This window comes from Acinonyx jubatus, chromosome B2 (genome assembly GCF_027475565.1).
Source record: "Acinonyx jubatus isolate Ajub_Pintada_27869175 chromosome B2, VMU_Ajub_asm_v1.0, whole genome shotgun sequence".
Lineage (NCBI taxonomy): Eukaryota > Metazoa > Chordata > Mammalia > Carnivora > Felidae > Acinonyx > Acinonyx jubatus.
The window spans coordinates 97826781-97847260 of NC_069385.1; the positions used below are offsets into that span (position 1 = coordinate 97826781).

At 35.1% G+C, this 20480-nt stretch overlaps 1 protein-coding gene across 4 annotated transcripts in view; it reads right to left on the minus strand.

Annotated features, from left to right (window-relative positions):
• GFRAL (GDNF family receptor alpha like) overlaps positions 1–19568 on the minus strand; it is a 62351-nt gene extending 42783 nt beyond the window's left edge. Inside the window, exons 1-6 of one of the 4 annotated variants that reach the window (XM_053222667.1) lie at positions 18963–19515; positions 17283–17328; positions 14932–15065; positions 12534–12668; positions 10123–10275; positions 1703–2113 (exon numbers count right to left, since the gene is read on the minus strand). In XM_053222667.1, coding sequence (XP_053078642.1) covers positions 1703–2113; positions 10123–10275; positions 12534–12666 — 697 coding nt within the window. In that variant the 5' untranslated portion in view covers positions 12667–12668; positions 14932–15065; positions 17283–17328; positions 18963–19515. Of the gene's footprint in view, positions 1–1702; positions 2114–10122; positions 10276–12533; positions 12669–14931; positions 15066–17282; positions 17499–18962 lie in introns of those variants that run through there. The other 3 variants (XM_053222665.1, XM_053222666.1, XM_027057549.2) reach the window with 3 other exon arrangements.
• Between the last annotated feature and the right edge of the window lie 912 nt (positions 19569–20480).

A 20480-nucleotide genomic window follows, 5' to 3' on the forward strand; every position in this document is an offset into this window, starting at 1 on the left:
TATACAAGCCTCCTAACTCGTCTTCCTACTTGAGTCTTTGCTTCTCTTCAGTCAATGATCAACATAAAATCCAGAATTATCCTTTTAAAGGTATAAATCAGATCATGACGATCCCTTTGTGAAAATTCTTCAGTGATTTACTGTATCACTCAGAGAAAGAACCAGTGACCTAGAAATGACCTAGAAAGCCCTCCATGATCTTGCCCCTGTCTTATTTCTGATATCATCTTCCACATCTCTCTCCCTTATTCTCTCCTTTACCTATGTGTCTCCTTAGCTCTTCCTCAAACTTCCAGACAGATTTCCAGTTCAGGACTTTTGATTCCCCTTTTCTTCTGACGTAATTGCTCTTCCCTGAAATATCCACAAGGCTCATTTCCTACCTCTTTTCGTCTTTGCTCAAAATTCATTTAAGCGTGTAACTGTCTGGCCATCCTATTAAAATTACAAACTACCCACTCAGACCTCTCTTTTCCCTCAGCTTCATTTTCTCTTAGCATTCATACTGTTTGAAATATGAAAAATACTAAGATAGCCTTTTTGGTGACACAGGTTCTCATTTTCCCAGCTGCTGAAAGTATAGTTGCGTGATGACTCACACTGGTTATTTTCTAGGCATTGCCCTCATGTGAAGAAAGCGCAGCCAAGGTTACACATTTTCCCAGAGGACAGCTCATATCTCAGGACTAGCCCACAGGAAGTGTTCGAGGATCTGATCCCTTGCCTCAATAGGTGACATCTCTGAAAAGCCATTCCAGGTCCAACCTTCCTATGGAATAAAGTAAGTTTGCTGTGGCTGCAGTATGAGTTTCAGCTGTTCCCTCCCTCTGACCCTGTTTTCCTCAGTTCCTTGTTGCTTTTGTTTCCAAGCCCTCAGGACACACACATCTTTTGTGTGCAAACCTCTGTTTCAGAGTCTTTTGCTTGGGAAGCCTATTCAAGACACCCCTCAATATAGAATGTAAACTTCAAGAAAGGGATGATTTCCATTTGTTTTGTTTACTACTTCCCCCCCCAGGTCTTAGCCCCAGGCCTAGGCATAGTAGGAACACAAAAGAAATATCTATTAAATAAATACATAATATTACTTACCACATTTTGTCTATTTATTTTTCAAATCCCCTAAAAAATAATAAGCTCCTTGAATGAAGGACAAGTGTTTTGTTTTGTTATTGCTTTTTTTTTTAATCCTGCTGCACAGGACATAACGCATTATAAATATCTCGTATTTGTTTAATGAATGTGTAATACATGCATAAATGAATGGATGGATGAATACAATTAACATTTTGTTGGGGCACCTGGGTGGCTCAGTTGGTTAAGCAACCAACTAATGATTTCAGCTCAGGTCATGATCTCATGGTTGGTAGGATTTGGCCCAGTGCCAGGCTCTGCACTGACTATGGAGCCTACTTGGAATTCTCTCTCTGCCTGTCTGTCTGTCTCTCTCTCTCTCTCACTCACTGTAAATAAACAGACAAACAAACTTTAAAAAAAGATGATGCTAAAATCTTTTAGCATTTGCCTCTTTCTTCATAATCCCTTTGGACATATTCATGGCATCATTTTAAAAAAAAATTTAATTGTCAAAGAGAAACAGGCATAAATAACAAAGTTGGAATTAGAAATTAAATATTCTTTACCTAATTCATATTCGTGATTACATACTTAATGTTCCTAAATTCTTCTTGTGTGTACCAACCTGAAACAATTTCCTGGCTGAATCCCTCTTCATAGTCATCACTGTAGGCTGGAACTTGATTCATGTGAACATCTTGTATACAAATATCTTCAAACAAACTTTTCCAAATTTCAATACACTCTACTTTTGAAGGGTTGTTGCAATGACAATTCCACAAGATCGTTTCTTTCAGACTTTCTCTTAATGCTGCACACGTGTAGCCTCCATCAATGGTCTTGCATTGTTCTGATTCTCTCCCACAGGTTTTCTTAAAATTTTCATACAACAGAGTGCAATGTTCCGACTGCTGGCAGATATGTGCTGCTGTGACACAGTCAATCTTTTTTCTAACCATTAATGATGTGTTTTTCTGATGGAACCACTGTGTGATATTTGACTGTGAAGCCAAATGTAAAGACAGTGCTGATTCTTCTATAAAGTTAAAATAAAAAAAAAAAAAGAGAGAGAGAGAAACCAAAAATTAAATAATTTAATCTAACTGGCCTGGGTGGCTCCATGGTTAGGCATCGGATTCAGATTTGATCGCATGGGGTTCATGAGATGGAGCCCCACCTTGGGCTCTAAGCTGACAGTGGGGAGCCTGCTTGGGAATCTCACTCTCCTGCTCTCTCTGCCCCTTCCCACTTGTGCATGTCCGAGTGCACACTCCCCCTCAGAATAAATAAAATAAATGAATAAATAAATATAGCATATAGACTTATCTTTTATAAATATTTTTGTATCTATTGTCTTTCACAAACCATTAAAATTTTCAAGAGAGCTATTACAAATGAACCCAAGTTTTTACAAACTGAAATAAGGGGTGCCTGGGTGGCTCAGTTGGTTAAGCATCCAAATCTTAATTTTGGCTCAGGTCATGATCTCACGGTTCATGGGTTCCAGTGCTACCTTGGGCTCTGGGATGAGAGTGCAGAGCCTGCTCTCTCTCTCTCTCTCCCTCTCTTTCTGCCCCTCCCCTGTTCACACTATCTCACTCTCAAAATAAATAAACTGAAAAAAAAATTTAAAAATTTTGAAATAAAAACACTGATTATAGTTTATGTAACCACATAATGGTAATGCTCAATCTCTTTTAATGACATTTTGTCTTCATCATTTATTTTTGTTTTTCATTACATTTTGATGACGACTGGTAGAAATTGTGTGTAACTTAATACTTATAAGGCAACACATTATTTCCCTTGCATAAATTTTTATGGATTTCCATCTTCTCCTAGAAATACACTCAGTGTTTCTCTGTCTTTTAAAAATATTTTTATGTTTCCCTTAACAAGCCTTTCCAGCCCTTGGGGGTTATATCCCTCACTGAGCATACATGCTTTACTGGACAGTTCAAATGAAGTCATAATTATATGAACTTTACACAAAAAAGATAAGAAAAACAACTTCAATAGGAGACTCCAAGTCAGCTTAACATAGGCTTTCAGAAGTATACTATTTCTAAAAAGTCTTACCTTCCTCTAAGGCACTTCAAGTAGGTCTCCACAATAAAAAACAAAAAAATCCTTGACCCTACAATTCTTCCCAAAGTAACCTTTTTCCCTGTGGCATTTTGGTCTAAAACTAAAAGATTATTAAATTTTGGTTCATTAAATTAATTTTCTTATACCTTATAAAAGGTATGAGACCTCACAGCCTTAGTTTCTACAAATGCATCATATTTATGCAAGATAAAGGTAATATAATCAATTTCATGATATGAACATGTTTACTTAAAACCTGCTAGGGCATCCTTATAAGCACTATTTGGAGCCAGCCTCTGTACTGCGTGTGTTTTAAAAAATACACTACTATAGCATTTTGCACATTTCTCAAATAACAGCTCACAATGGATTTTATAATTATATAAATCAGACTCCTTTACTAGAACAGAGGTCTTCTTTTCTATTACTTTTGGCTAGTATATGCTGGGTTGCATGAATAGGATGGATGTGAATTAATGCTGTTCTCATATAATTAGTTCTATTACATTGATAATTATATACCTTGAAGTAATCTGTAATCCTGTCTAAATGTCATCAATCAACCTATCTAAATATCTATCTTTCTATCTATATATTTAATCAGCTGGACTAAATTAAATAACTTGGCTAAATGTCAATTTTGCCCTACTATATTTTCAGCTAATCAAGAGCAGAGACTGTTTCATTCATCTTTATATCCATCCTCCAGCATTTATATCTACACATGTTAACTGAATAATAAAAACTTTATGAATAGATCCATGATTTAGGTGCTCAAAAATATGTTTAAAGATTTGAAATCGTTATGTTATGATATTATTGGTTATTTGCTAAGTATCAGGTACTGTGCTGGGTGCTTTATCATAGTAAGTAAAAAAGAAAAAAGAAATGCCAAAGCTGATTTGTTCAAGAAGTTTACAGTATATTAAGGAAGAATAGAACAGTACACACCTATATATGTTTGGGAATGTTTTGAGAATCCAAAGAGGGAAGGTAGGGAAAGGAAGAAGGAGGTAGGCAGGGGGAGGAGGAGGAGGAGGAGGAGGAGGAGGAGGAGGAGGAGGAAGAGGAGGAGGAGGAGAAGAGGGAGAGAGACAGAGACAGAGATCGTGTCTTGGAATTATGACCAAAAAGTTTGTGGAAGGTGTTATTGTTGAGATAGGATGGATATTAAGATTTCATTTATTTCCTTCCCACAATAAGCTAAATTATAAGCAATAAACTAATGCTCCCTATATACATAACAACTAGGTCATGTCCATCATGAAGTTTACTTGTGAGATCATTTAAGTCTTCTCTATAGGGTTTTTATATTCCTGGTTATCAAAATTATTGCATAGTAGTCTTTAGTAAGTGTCTATGGGGAAAAAAAAGGGTTTAAATATGTGAACTGATTTCAATTTAACTGCTCTAAATTTATATGTACCTGTTGACTGGTCACTACATTTTGCCAGAACTTGGTATGATTAAAAGTGGCTAAAGAGATATAAATTAAGTTGTCTTACCATTGTGAAACAAAAGTCAATAAACATTTTTAGTTCCAATATGCTTTTATTTCATCCCACTTCAATCTAAAACTAGTATAGACGTATTAATTAGCTAACTAATGTCATTTCAGGCTGTCCTAGTTGATGACTTCTCAGCATTTATAATTGTTGACTATTTTCCCTGTGTCTCTTTCATTGATTTCAACAACTCTTTCTGATGTTTCTTTTCCTATCTTTGAAATCTTCTTTTTGGTTACTTTAACTATATCATGAATTTTATTCTCAAAATCTTTATAATATTCTCACCTTATAGCCTTTCCTGACCAATCCTATCTTCCTTCACGGTTTTATCTATTTCTTATAAATTTTAACTCCAAAATCTGTATGTCTATTTTATACTACTCTCTTCAGTACAAGATCCATGTTTCCAAATGCAAGCTAGATGATGTACATTCCTTCATTTCTTTTTAAAAATTATTTGTATCTTGCAAAACTTCAAACAAAATGCCAACATTCCTAATGTGAATGTTCCAAAGCATTCCACAGATGCAATGTCTCCAAAATATAATTCATCACTTCTACCCCTAATCCTGTACTTTATTCTTTCTTTCCTATCTCAGTGTATCTCAGTACCCTGTCCCAAGCCAAGCTTTATACATTTCATTCTCCTCATATCCAACTGCCACCAATTCTTATTGATTGTGATTCATAAATATACCTTACTTATGTCTTCTTCCATAGTCCTCAGCACCAGTGTGTTAGTTTAGGCATACATCACCTCTCTCTCAAATTATTTGATATCCCTGGCCTGAATCTTTTCCACCCCTCCATCCTGTCTTTTGCATTCCTGCCAGGGATACCCTTTGAAAAGCCGATTCTGCATTTCTCTGTTTAAAATGCATTAATAGCCCCTTGTAGTAACAGTTTGAGGCCTAATCCCTTTAGAAAGATACATAAATTCAGCCTTCCTCCTTTTTATAACATCTGCTTTCTTCCCAGCATCATCTCCTAATACTCCTCCATTCTACAGTCCAGTTTAACAAAGGATTTGTTGCTCCTCTGCCTGATTCTATTTTCTCTGTTTAGAACATCCATTTTGTCTCTTTAATCGACCCAATTCACCCTAAAAGCCCCAAGTCTGTCATTTATTCTGTGAACCTTCTGAATCACCATTATTTTATCCTCTATAACTTCAAACACTGTGTGTGTGTGTATCACTTAGCATGTATCACATTGTACAGGTGTTACTTAGCACTTACCATTTTAATTAAGAATTGAACTAAAGTAAATAACAAAGGTATCTGGGAAATCCTCAAATATTTGGAAGTTCAACAATGGTATTGTAAAATAAATCATGAATCAAAGAGAAAGTCACAAGGGAAATGAGAAACCATTTTGAATTGAATAAAAATGAAAACATAGCATACTAAAATTTGTGAATATAACTAAAACAGCACTTGGACATTTATATAATGAAATGCTTATAGGAGGAAGGAAAAAAAAAATCAAATCAGTGATATAAGCCTTTATCTTAAGAAACCAGAAAATGAAGAGCAACTTCAAGTCAAGTCAAACACAACAGCAACAAAAAATAATAAAGAGCAAAACTGAGAGACAGGGAGAGACAAAGAGAGGAAGACACAAATTACCACCATCTGAATGAACGAAAGGACATTACTATAAGTCCTATAGATATTTAAAGGACAATTTGAGAATATTAGGAACAACTTAGCAGAGAGATACGGAAAAAAGGTAAAATGGAAACCCTAAAAATAAAAATTCAACATAAATCCAACAAACAGAAAAGTTCACTGAAAGACACAAACTACCAAACTCACCAAGAAATAAGTGAACAGTTCTATGACAAACACGCTGAACATTTTTAAATCTTCCAATGAAGAAGTGCTCAGATATCTTCACTAGTGAATTAAATTAATTAAATTGAATTAAATTAATTCCTTAAATTTAAGGAAGAAATACTACTACTTCTTTGTATACTCTTTTAGGATAAAAAAGAGGATGAAATACTTCCCAAGTCATTTTAAAAAACAGCATTATCCAGGGGCACCTGGGTGGCTCAGTCAGTTTAGCGCCCGACTTTTAATTTCTGCTCAAGTCATGATCTCACAGTTCATGAGTTCGTCGTGAGTTCAAGCCCCAAGTCAGGCTATCTGCTGACAGCTTGGAGCCTGCTTTGGATTCACTGTCTACGTCTCTTTCTCTCTCTTCCCCTTCCCAGCTCACACACACTCTCTCTCTAAACATTTTCAAAAAATATAAAAATTAAAATTAAAAACAGTATTATCTAGACAACAAAATCAGACAAATATGCTGTCAGGACAACATTCCAATGTCCCTCAGGAACATAGATGAAAAACCCTCAACAAAATAGTAGCAGATTCAATCTAGCAACATATAAAATGAATAAATACTTCATAACTGAATAGTATATATCCTCAGAATGAAGGGTTAGAACCAACACTAAGAATCAACAAATAATTCATCATATTAAAAAAAAACCTAAAAGTAAAAACCATGATCATTGCAAAAGAGGCAGAAAATCATTTGCAAATCTATTCATGATAAAATCTCTAAGCAAACCGGATATAGGAAGGAATTTTCTCTGCCTGATAAAGGGAGGAGGAACCTGCAAAGAACTTACTGCAAAATCCATTTTTTTTATTTAAAAAACATTTTTTATGTTTATTTTCTTTTTTAGAGAAAGAGAGCACAAGTTGGGGAGGGGCAGAGAGAGAGAGAGGGAGACACAGAATCCAAAGCAGGGTCCAGGCTCTGAGATGTCTGCACAGAGCCTGATAAGGGGCTGGAACCCACGAATTGTGAGATCATGACCTGAGTTGAAGTTGGTCACTTAACTGACTGAACCACCCAGGCACCCCTGCAAAAACCATTCTTAATGGTGCAAAACTAAATGCATTTCTCCCAAGACAGGTAAAAAGGCAAGGATGGCCACTCCCAGAAATCCTATTTAACATTATCCTGCAGGTCCTACTCAGAACAATAGAGCAAGGAAAAGAAATAAAGGCCTACAGGTTGGAAAGAAAGAAATAAAACTCTCTATTTGCAGATATAAATATTTAAGTCTATGTAGACAATCCTATAGATTCTACAAAATAAAAGATACTAGAAGTAATAACTGAGCTGAGCAAGTTACAGGCTATAAGGTGTGTGTGTGTGTGTATATATACATATACACACACACACACACACACGTGGTATATATAAGATATATGTATATATATGGTATATATATATGATATATGGTATATATATACGATATATGTATATATATATGGTATATATATGATACATGTAAATATATGGTGTATATATAAGATATATGTATATATGGTATATATATATGCCTTATATATACCATATATATATAATTTTGATATATTAGCCATAATTGATTAGAAATTAAAATATTAAAAAGTTACCATTTACAACAGCATCAAAAAAGTGAAGCATATTTATGTAAATCTTAAAGAGTGTATGAAGTACACACTGAAAACTACAAAATATTGCTAAGAGGAAAGTATTGGCAAAAGTACAGAAATATAGGCAGCTGGAACAATATAGAACAATCTAGAAATTGAGACACTAATATATAGCCCAAAGGATTTTGGAGAAGGGTGAAACTGTAGTCCCTTTATCAAATGTGGTAGAACAACTGGATATCCAAAGAGAAAAAAAATAAATAAATGAATCTGACCCATGGTTTGCACCACAACAAAAATTAACTTACAGTGTATCATAAGCCTGAATGCAAAACCTAAAGTACTTAATGTCTAGATCATATAAGAATATCTTTGTGATTTGGGGTTGGATAAAGATTTCTTAGGTTCAACAGCAAAGGTATTATTTATAAAAGAAAAAATGATAAGCTGGATACTGTTAAACTTTAAAAAAACAACAAACTTCTGCTTTTTGAAATATACGCTTAAAGCAATAAAAGATATAGACAGGGAAATATCATTTACAGAACACATATCCTGATAAGCCCTATTCAACACAGAGGAAAAACTCTTAAAACCCAATAAAAAAGGCAAAACTCAAATTAAAAAAGGGCAAAATTTTAAAGAGATGCTTTACCAAATAATGTATAAAGAGGACACCTAAGCACATGAAAATATGTTCAACATTATTTAAGTGCAAATTAAAACCACAATGTGACACTACCACATATATATTGGAATGGCCTCAAAATAAAAGCAAATAACAAAATCAAGTGCTACTGAGGATGTGGAGCAAGTGGAACTTTTATACATCGATGGTTAAATTAAACTTAGAATATTGTATGAAAGCTTATCATACAGTTGAACATAAACATTACTGTATAGCCCAACAAGAATATGGAGAAATAAAAACTTATGTTTGTAGGAGTCTTGTATGTGAATATTTATAGCGGCTTTATTTATAATCTCTAAAAATCTGGAAACAATGCAAACCACTTTCAGTGGTGAATGGATAACCAATACAATGGAATACTACTCAAAACAGAGAACAAACTTGTTCAAAAACTACTAGTGAACCTCAAATCCATGATGTTAAATTAAAAAAAAAAAATCAGGCAGGTTCAAGTTTCCCTAATTCCAAAAGGTTACCTAATTCTATTTATGTGAAACTCTGGAAAAAGCAAAAGCATGGAACAGAAAATTGGCCAGCTTGCTCACCATGAGTGTTTTGAGAGGTTGGATAATGGGACCATTCATGATAAATGAGAGGTAAACCTATTTCTTATAAAATGGGAGAAGGCTGATTATGAAAGAAGAGGCAAGAACCCCATGATAACAGCTGCAATCCCAAGCTGTCCACTTTTCAGAGAGAGTATGCAAGAACATTGAGGATCCAGAAACTGATTGTTTTAGAACTATTTCATTCTCCATATCCCTTTGAAAATCTTTATGAATCCTCAAGGACACATGCAGACTACTTTGAGTACCACTACTTCAGTGTCAGCCCGGCACCTTGAGTAGCTCTAAATAAATGCATAAATGATTAAATGCTCCCATCCAGAGGCAAGTAGAATTCCAGACAAGTGGTTATATTTTGGACTTTCTCAGGAAACTGAGTTCTTTAACAACAGAAATGATACCTTACTTGTCTTCTATCACTTAGGTCTTGGGCAAAGCCATAGTGAGCCTCACAAAAATATGAACTGAGAGAGTGACTATATAATGCTAATTAATTATGATTGGATGAAGCTTGAAATAGTGGTTAACAATTACAGAAATACGTTAGGCACTTACTGAGATCTATGACTCACAGAACTTTGTATTACACAAAAAAACTGTTCAAGTTACCAATAAAAGAGAGAGAAAGAGAGAGAAAGAGAGAGAGAGAGAGAGAGAGAGAGAATTAATCCAATTACATAGATGTGGTTAATTTTGAAACTGTACTTTTCTTTTTTATGACTGTAATATTTCATATAACCACATATTATTACCTGATTCATTGATGCATTTTTTCCCAAGCAATTTGTTAATAGTGCAATGGAGGTTACCAGTGCAGAGACAATCTTCAAACTGGAAATTGTTTTCCACCAAGGACTGGATGCTCAGGTTACAGTTTGATGAATCCTTCATCTTGCAGGGGTTACCTGGGTTTTAACAAACATGTAATACTCCTGATATTAATCTAAGTATCACCCTACCCCAAATGCTTTTAATGTATTAACCTGAGTAATGCCTTATTATAATAAGATTTCCTGGGGATGCTGCAAGATGTCCACGTAAGTGACTTTTTAAGCACAAAATCTATTTTTACTATCTTTCCCTCAATGTTTACTTTCCAAAATGGATTCAAGCTTGCTGTATTTTAAAATGACTTTGTCCCCACTTAGAATATCAGTTTTTACTCTTCTATAATAATCAAGGCTGTCCTTATATGAGGTGACCAGAATGATCCATAATCTTCACTATTTTGTCAGTTTAGCTATTTTTATTAACTATTTGTCATAATCTTCTAGTGTATATGTCATTCTAAGATTATAATAAGAGACATGCAAGTGGCTCAAAATTCATCATGAGAAATGAAGTGGTCCTAACACTTTGTAAGCACTCAATAAATATTATTGAATAATGAGTCTTTCACAATTATCAATATTTCCTTTTCTGCTTTAATTTACAAAGTCCTATTCATCCACCCAACAATTTTCTTTTAATCATTTTTTTGAATAAAATTACTTGAGTTCATTTCATTTATGCATTTGAGAATATTTCTATTTCAGCTTCATGAATGAGATAATTATGCAAATATTACTGAATTCACTGAAAATGACTTGCTATTTGTATACTGAAGTACGTGTTATAATTCATGACACACTGAATGCAGTATTTTAAATTGCTCTATAAAATGTAACAAGGAATTTCATCATCAAAACAAATAACAGATTTTTTTGTCACTGTCTTCTATTCTCATCTTAAAATTACTGTATTACTTAGAGCAAATTAGGCTTTTAAAATGCTTTTCCTGACTTGTAATAAGAATGTTGGGTTAGGCAGCTAAAACTTACTTTGGACTATGGACTTACTGCCTTCAAGGGCAGGACGGAGAAGGAAATCATTCTCTTTTCCTCTACATCCTATATAATTCCTTGAGGTTGTGGGGATGGGGAGGACTTCCGATGGTGGAGATTGTAAATGGTGGCCATCAGAACTATAGGCTGCTGCCTCTTAAACCCAACTTACTTCCCCTTAAGTCTTTTGGGAAGTAGAGGATGCACACACAGATAGGCAAGAGTCATGAGTAGTACAGACGCCACACTGCGCAAAATAGAGAAAGTACGTCATGGAAGAATCTATTGTTATTTTCCCTTTTCAATTTTTCTTACTGAATATTCCAGAAAGTTTATGAGGTTTTTATAGTATTATAATACCCAATATACAAGATGATAAATTATATGAGAATACAATATTTTGAAACGTTTGTGATAATAGTACTAAGATAATGTCTCACTATATAATCAGTTTATCTATTTTTAGTGAATGTCGTCCTACTATAACGGTCCATACAATATTTATTCAACGAAGTGATATATTCCGTATGTTTTCTTTTTCTTTTAAACAAGTAACAGTAACTCTAATCTTCATATTCTCTAACCCTCGGGACTCTGCTCAAATGTTTGGAATGTAGGACATGTTAAAAATAAAAATGTATTTTAAATTGTTCTCGACACAGATGGAATGGAAGATAGCATGTCTGTTGCAAGAACATAAAAATGTGTATGATACACATACAAATAAATAACAATGCTCTTGATCATCACAAATGTTTTTTTTCCTATTTTATTACTGACATACTAATATGTAAGCAAAAACACATTTGAAAAATTTTTGCCATACTTCTGACAAGCATGCATATAATTATAACATTGTACATGGTGAGATAAGTAAAACAAACCCTGAAATCTTGCATAAACCTCCCCGCAGGGCATTAAGGCTCTTGAGTTCTTGTTACTACATTCGCTAATAAGCAATTGAAGGTAAATCACTTGAATATTAAGTTTGAAAAAAGTGTTTGGAGCAAAGCTAACTTAGTTCCCAGGTCAGTGAAAGAAAATATCAAATCCTATTTTTACCTCAGTAAAAATAAATCATTTGTGTGTATTTTAAATAATGTATTTTATTGAGGCACTTGGGTGGTTCAGTTGGTTAAGCGTCCAACTTCAGCTCTGGTCAAGATCTCATGGTTCATGGGTTTGAGTCCTGCATCAGGCTCTGTGCTGATAGTGCAGAGCCTGCTTGGAAATCTCACTCTCTCTCCCTCTCGTTCTGTGCCCTCCTCCCTCTCTCTCTCTTTTTCTCTCTCAAAAATAAATACATAAATAAACTTAAAAAATTAAATAATGTATTTTACCTGAAACATTGCATGAATCTTCCATCTTTCTCCATGCAAGTTTACATCCATTTGTATCACTTAGGCATTGCTCTCTTAAATATGTGCAATCAATGGTTTGGGAAGTGGATTCATTTTCCAAGCATAGCACCATAGCTGAAATAACAATAAGAACAGAACAAAAACAACAAGAACGTGTTTGCAATATTACAGTATGACAGTTATTTACCTCAAAACTAAGTTACTGGTGATAAACAACAGTGTTATGGAAAATATAATCTGATAAGATCATTACAAGATTGGAATGGATCTTAACCTCCCCCCTAACTACAGATCTGTATTTCTCCCTTATACCATTCTTAAATGAAGAGTCTAGATGTGTGCTCTTATTTGGTGCATATTTATTCCTCAATTTATATTTTTAAGACTATTGCTCTATTGAAACTGCTCTCTGAACTGTCCTAATCATCTCCATGACATCAACCTTAATAGTTTTAACACTTCATCTTGCCTACTTTTATCATTGCACGTTTTGTTGCTATTTTGTTCTTAAAACTCTCTCTTCCTTTGGCAACCAGCTCTTCTAGTTCTCTTGATACTTATTCATTTGATATTTTCTGACCATAGTTAGGCCTCTTCCCAGGATCTTTGTCTTTTTCTGTTGAACTGTATTTTTAGCTTAATGTCTATCCTCAGATGTTTCCTATTCTCATTTTACACATTCTCTATGTACAATTCCATGTACTTTAATGGTTTTAACTAAAACCTCTAGATTGATGATTCTCTAAAGCATAATTCAATCCCATTATTTTTCAGTATTCCAGTTATATTTGTTGTTATCTCAACCAAAGTGTTCCAGATACATTTTAAGACTACAGTGTATTTTTATCATCATCACTCCCTGGTGGACAGCCCTGCTTCATCAATTTCACTGTTCTCATGGACACCCAACACTAGAAACCACTGATTCATCACAGACTCCTTTTTTATCCTCGACTTCACTCTTTTATATCCATTTGTGCATAGTTCCTTGACTCTTATTTTGAATATTTGACCAACCCATCAATTAGTCAATTTGCCTCCAGTTTCATCTTACTCACATAGGTTCTTTATACCCCCTAACCTGCCTACTGTACCATCCTGATCCTGCCATTTCTCTGCTTCGACCTTTGGATGGTTCCTCATAGGATAGTTCTTATATTCCTTATCATATGCAATCTAGACATTTTTGAGCATGTATAGTTTCCCAGATGCTCCATGCTGTCTTGTACCTCTGAGTGTTTACTGTACCCTCATTAGTAGGCACTCCTTTTTATCTCCTAGAAACTTTTCTTTCTTTCTTTCTTTCTTTCTTTCTTTCTTTCTTTCTTTCTCTTTCTTTCCTTCTTTCTGTCTTTCTTTCTTTCTTTCTTTCTTTCTTTCTTTCTTTCTCTTTCTTTCTTTCTTTCTTTCTTTCTTCCTTTCTTTCTTTCTTTTGTCTTTCTTTCTGTCTTTCTGTCTTTTTTTTTGTCCTCTAACACTCAACACAATAATTACCTATTTTATGGAATCCTTCCCTGAATTCAGTACCCTCTTCCTATATCCAAATTAATTTAACACCTCTTACTTGTTTCACTAGAATACTGGGATTTCCCCAAGCATAGCTTTACTGCTCTGAAATGAAAATGTGTATTTATATGATTGTCTCCACCATGGGGTTCTAGGGTCCTCCTAGGCAGACATTGGAGGTAATTCATAATTGTATCCTCATCATCAAACACAATGAGACATTATGTATGTATGTTGACTTACATTAACTTGAATAGTTATTTAAGAATGAATTATAGGGGCACCTGTGTGGCTCAGTCGCTTAAGCATCTGACTCTTGATCTCAGCTCTGGTCTTGATTTTGCAGTTCATGAAATGAATCCTTTCATTGGACTCTGTGCTGACAGCATGGAACCTGCTTGGGATTCTCCCTCTCCCTCTCTCTCTGCTCCTCCCCCACTCATGCTGTCTCTCTCTCTCTGAAAATAAATAAACTTTAAAAAAAAGAAGTTATAAATAAGTAATACTATAATACTATAATAAAAATAATACCTTCCAGATATTTACAAGTTATGTTGGGTAGAGGAGAAGTTTCCAGTAAGTTTTCTAAAAATATCAAAAACATAGTGATGCTAATTTAGTATAATGTATAAATTATTGAATTGATTCTGCAAGCATGCCAAGCGACACTTGCTGGATCAATCCATAGAAAAATATGGGAAGAGCAATCGAGTTACAGAAACAATATATTAATTATAATCAGGAGATCTCAAAGTAGGTCTTAGAGTCAAATTAATTGAATTTTTAAAAAGATGATGCTAATTATGAATTGCCTGTGACAATGCAGAGTTATGGGCTTCAAGTAAAGCCTAAAATCTTTTCTTTATCTTACCTCTTTTCAAACCTCTTCTCCTAAGGAGAATCCAAGACAACTCATTGGATGGATCATATGTACTACTTGCTGGGTCACTGCATGTGGAGATTAGGCCCAAGGGTGTGGCTCAGTCACATTTTTCTTGTTGAGGGCTGGAGTGAAAATTGACATATCAGCCTTCTGTTTTGTCATGTGTTCATTGTTAAGCTCATTTAACCAATGAGAAACAGAAAGAGAGCCCCTTCAGTTCTGGCCCAAAGTTACTTGTTTGAATCCAGCTTGCCAAAGACCCTGAAATACTTTATGTCAGACTCTACTCATAAGAAAGTGGAATTCTATGGGGCGACTCAGTGGCTCAGTTGATTGAGCAACTGATTTCAGCTCAGGTCGTGATCTCAGAGTTTGTGGGTTCGAGGTCTGCATCGAGCTCTGTGCTGATAGCTAAGAGCCTGGAACTTTCTTCAGATTCTGTGTCTCCCTCACTCACTGCCCCTCTTCTACTCATGTTCTCTCTCTCATTCTCTCTCTCTCTCTCTCAAAAATAAACATAAAAAAAAAAGGAAAGTAAGAAACTGGAATTTTATTTGACATTGATCATTGAATCTTGTAAATAGCTCCTTCAGGAAACTTATAGATGATGGTATCCTGAATATATCATCAAAACCTTACCAGTACCTCTGTCTAATGATGGTTAATTAATTCTACATGTTATGTTTCTCAAATCTGTTTCATTTTCTTCCATATTTAAAATTTTAAGTTCCACTTGATTGTTTACTTTATACGATTTTCCACACCCTCTAGTAGGATGAAATACTAAATCTACTAGGAAAACCATCTCAGTGATCTGGCCCACAAGAATGAAAATAACTTTAACTTGCCAAAATCTTAGTCATTCCTTACTATAACTTGTGGCCACGTATTTAATCCAGGAGTTTTCAAGGATTCTCTTGAAATGCTCAATGAAAAACAAGTTCTGTTTTACAGTAACAATATGAAAAATGTTGCACATAATATTACCCTCTTAAGTCTTATTATGATATGACATGTTCTATTTTAAAAATTTACCATGCCCCACGTTCCTCTGGCGATAGAACTTTCCCACACCTTTAGACCTATTTAGGTGATGTTAGACAAGTATTCTTAAGAATGTACTATGGGAAATACAGGTTAAGCCTATCAGATAGTACAGCTTCGACCCTAACAATGTTAGAAATCATTCACTTCCTAGTCTCAAAATTAATTTAGAACAGAAACTTGAAAACAAGAGGCGATCCTTGCTTTTTCAACTGGAGCCATAATGAGGTTGTAACATGTTTTATGTGTTCTGTTATACTGCTGTCTTATCTACAAAATTAAAATTTCCCAGAGTTTTCTTTATAATCATGAAAGGAAATAAGCAAATAGTGTTAAAATAAATCCAAGAGCAAAATTTTGAGATAGGAAATAACTATTACTAAAGAAAAACTGAAAATACATAAAATATTCCATTCTTTCTCCCCTTAATTTTTTTGATTCATGTTCAACATAATTTGGAATAACCTTCTTTGTTTTCTTGCCCACAATTATGTTTTTATTCATTAATATATATTAGTGTAAACAAAAAAATACTGGCTCTGTTTTAATGAATGGAATAATATTCAGCTATAATCATAACTGTTTCTTTTCCTGAATTCATTTTATAGATTCTACTAAATTCTGAAGAAAAATACAGTAGCTTGTCTGATGACACCTACAGCAAGTAGATCTTCGTGGATTCTACTTTAAGTATAAATGAATTCTTTTCCACCAGCATTTTATGATACGTTCACACTATCCAACACAAGAGGGATTATTACAAACCTTTCCTGTAGCTAACAGAAGCTAACTAAAATGTGAAGCATTTGATGGGATGTTAAGTTGTTTTATTCTATGAAATGAATCCTTTTTAGTAAATATTAACACTTTAAAATTTGGAGAATTGAATGCTTTAAGTTAATCTCATTTAATTTAATTTCAAAGAAAAATAGATAAATTTGAAATTTGCCATCTTATAACTTGTAAATAGATACTGGAAGGTTTCATTTCTCAAAGGCTCTACTATCTATGTGAATTCCATAAATCCTAGGTAACTGGATTATCCCATATAATAAAATGCAAACAATCTGAGAGATGAATGCAATCCCTGCATTGTGCATTTTCTACAGAGTTATAAATGAGTAAGTGTACAATTTTGAGAAAGTAAGAAACCATGTTAAAGTATACCCTGAAAATTGAGACTTCCTATTACAAGCCCATTAGTTTAATCAACAGTCAAGTCAGATAAGATGGCATTCCGTTCATGAAGAAACAGTGCTATGGATCCAGGTAAACTAGAAGCATGATTCACTTACCAAGGAAAATGAAGACTATCATGCTGGACAACCTGGAGTTATTCACCTGCAAGAAAGGCAGACGTGTTAACTGCAGCCACCTTCTTAACAGAAACTGTGCAGATAAGGCTTCAGCTTCTGCCCTTGCTTCCCGAAAGCATTACTGAGTCAAGTCAGCTTCCTTTGTCACCATTTCCTCCCCAATCTTTCCTGAGCTGTGAACTTTCCTAATTATGTCCAAATTCAATTATTTTCTTCTGAGCATACTAATCTCGGCTATTATGCTTCCAAGAAAAACCCACAAGCCAGATGCTAAGAAATGACACATGCTCAGCACATTCATGAGAAAGGTTTTTGGTTTTTTTTTTTTTCCTTCCAGTAGAATAGTAAATTGTATAAAAGCCTCTCAACTATAACCCCCAGGTTTCCTACACACTGGAGTATCCTCAGTTTCCACTTCATTAATTAACCTCATGACAGCAAGTTTAGGTCATCTGAGAATGTGGAAAAGGAGAAAGGTGATAAGCAGCCCAGGCAAATGTATAGGGAATTCAGGTTCCACTAGAATCAAACTGGTGTGCCTCATCTTCCCAAACAAGACATGTTCTCTACATGTGCCACATGCTCCAGTATGCTTTAGGGTTGTAGTGTTTCAGCTGCTGTTCCCCAAAGTCACCCAACACAGTATCAGTGTAAGAAATGACTCCTTGCAGCGATGCAAAAATTCCCTGCTCCACTGGAAAGGTAAGCCACTTGTAGTCACTTGACAACTGTGTTTCTCCCAGCTTCAGTAAGAGGCATTGCTGTGGTCTGAATATTTATGTCTCCCTACAAATTTACACGTGGACATTCTAACCCTCAAAATGATTACATTTATAGGTAGAGTCATCATGTCCATTGGGGCATCCTGAGGCTTCCACTTTTAAAACATCTGAGATCTTTCTGTAATGGATGCTTGGACATATACAATGCTGTGTCAGCAAGAAATTAAGAAAATGCAGGTGTGAAGAAGCTAGTATCTTGAGATGAGACAGAAGCATTTTGTCCACAGAGGAAAAATAGTTGAGTCCAATTGTCCACGTTTATTTTACACTAGAGAGAATTTATAACATATTTTGGTTTCAGAATGCATAATGGAAAAAAAAAAGATTTGGGAGTTCAACAAACTGAAATTATAACACTATTTTTCTCTATAAATGTAGGTAAATGAGATCTTATTGGAAGTTGTTTATATTTATTTACTCCTTGGTAAAATGTTCTGATTGTATCCATGGTTGCTGTATACATCAAGTACGTGTAGGGGGTTATATCCCAAAGATCAAACAAGGCCAGTTATACTCTCCTCGGTGACTTATCTAACAAAAGAATGATGTCATAAAATTATTCAATCATTTCCTTTTAAAGACACCAAGTTACTAAATTTTTATTATAAACTTTACAGAGATCATTGTTCTTTTTGATATAAGCCAACTAAACATGGCTAAAGCTAGAGAGAGATTCGGTGATTCTGTTGGTTCACAAACTTCCCCTGGACAGGGATGGCAAGGAGAGCCCAAGAAAGAGGGAGGGACACTACAGATTTGTAGGCGGCGGGTTTAATAAGCAAGGGAACTTACACATGAGGTTTGTCTCCAGCAGCCTCAAGATGAGTAGGCTCCCCATTGCCTGCCAGAATCTTACAAGTTTACATAAAGGCCTTACCTGGGTTCAGTCATGTCTACAGTCCGAGGATCTCAATAGCACAGTCCTCTCTGAGAGCTGTATCCTTGAAATGGCTCCCAGGGCAGGAGGGGTGATTGTAACCCGCATTCCAAGGACAGGGAGGAGTGAGGAGCCTCCTACCGCCTAGTTCAGCTCTCAGGTCAAACGGAGGTCACGTCCTCTCAATGACCTCCTTAACAGGCTCCCAGTGTTGAAGAACCCAGGGGTAGAATTGACTTCAGGAATGTTTTAACCTTGTTTGGGGGCCTGAGGGTTTCCTTTCCTGTCTCTTATTTGTTATCTTCTGTGTCCACTCTATTCTCAGGCAGCTTCTTTCTCCTAGGAGGGAAGAGGAGCTTCAAGCGCTTGGCTTGCATTCTTCTGTCTTTGAAGCCAGAGCAGGAAGTGTACTCTTTCCATAGGAAAATTCCACAGTTGTGTCACATCAGTTCATTGCGTCCCCGTGTCCATCAATGTCACCAAGTGGAACCGATCCCATTTGGTGCCCAGCATTGTGCATGTAGGTGGGACTGGCCTATTCTAACCACACAAACTCATGGTAGGAAAGGGATGCATCACCAAGGAAAGTCATGGTATTAGAAAAGCAAGTGAACAGCCCCAGGCAGGAACAGAAATCTCAGTAAAGCATCGAAATTCTGAATTAATGCAAAGTTATCACAAGAAAAAATAAACGAACAGAACAAACGATAAGAATACCAAAGCACGGTTTCTTGTTCGAGGCTGATTTGGTTATGATTTTCCAGAATGCTGTGCTCCACATAAGTTGAATGTTAAGGCACATAGTGAATGACGCTAATCTTGGCCAAACAGGTACAGCTGCTGAGGTCTAGTGCTTCCAGGCGTGGAAAGCCTCTGTGCCAACATACCTGCTAATCCCATAATAATAATGAGCTGTGGCACTGTCTAAAGCAATGCTTTTTAGCATTTCTTTCGGTTATTGGTCCCCCTTCTCCATAGAACTCTCTCCTTAGAATACTTTTAAGGGCACAAATTTTGTTTTAAAGTAATGATAAAAGAAATCAATCATACTGAAGTATAGTCACCAAAATATTTTTTAAAACAAATTTGTGAGAAAGTAATATATATATATGCTTCTTTATTACCAGAGTACATACCAAAATCCAGAGAGGTCCGATAATACTGTCATTTCAGTGTATTGATGACCACAAATGCTGATTTGAGGTATTTTCTGCTAATGCAGTGTCATATTAAAAAAATTTATAATTTTCTACTGGTGATAAAGACAACACAGGACGTACTGAGTATGAATTAGAGGTTAGTAAAAATAGAATACAGCTTTGCCCTTGGCAAATTTATAGACACCCCAGATTAATAAACCTTAAATGTTAAAAACAAAACAACAACAACAAAAATCCTCAGTACTTTCAAATCCATTAATTGCTTGGAAACTGGCTATTGAATCAGAACATTTTGTAGGTGAGAGGAAATGATAAAATCATCACTTTCAGTAGATTACAATGGTAATGGGTGTGAGAT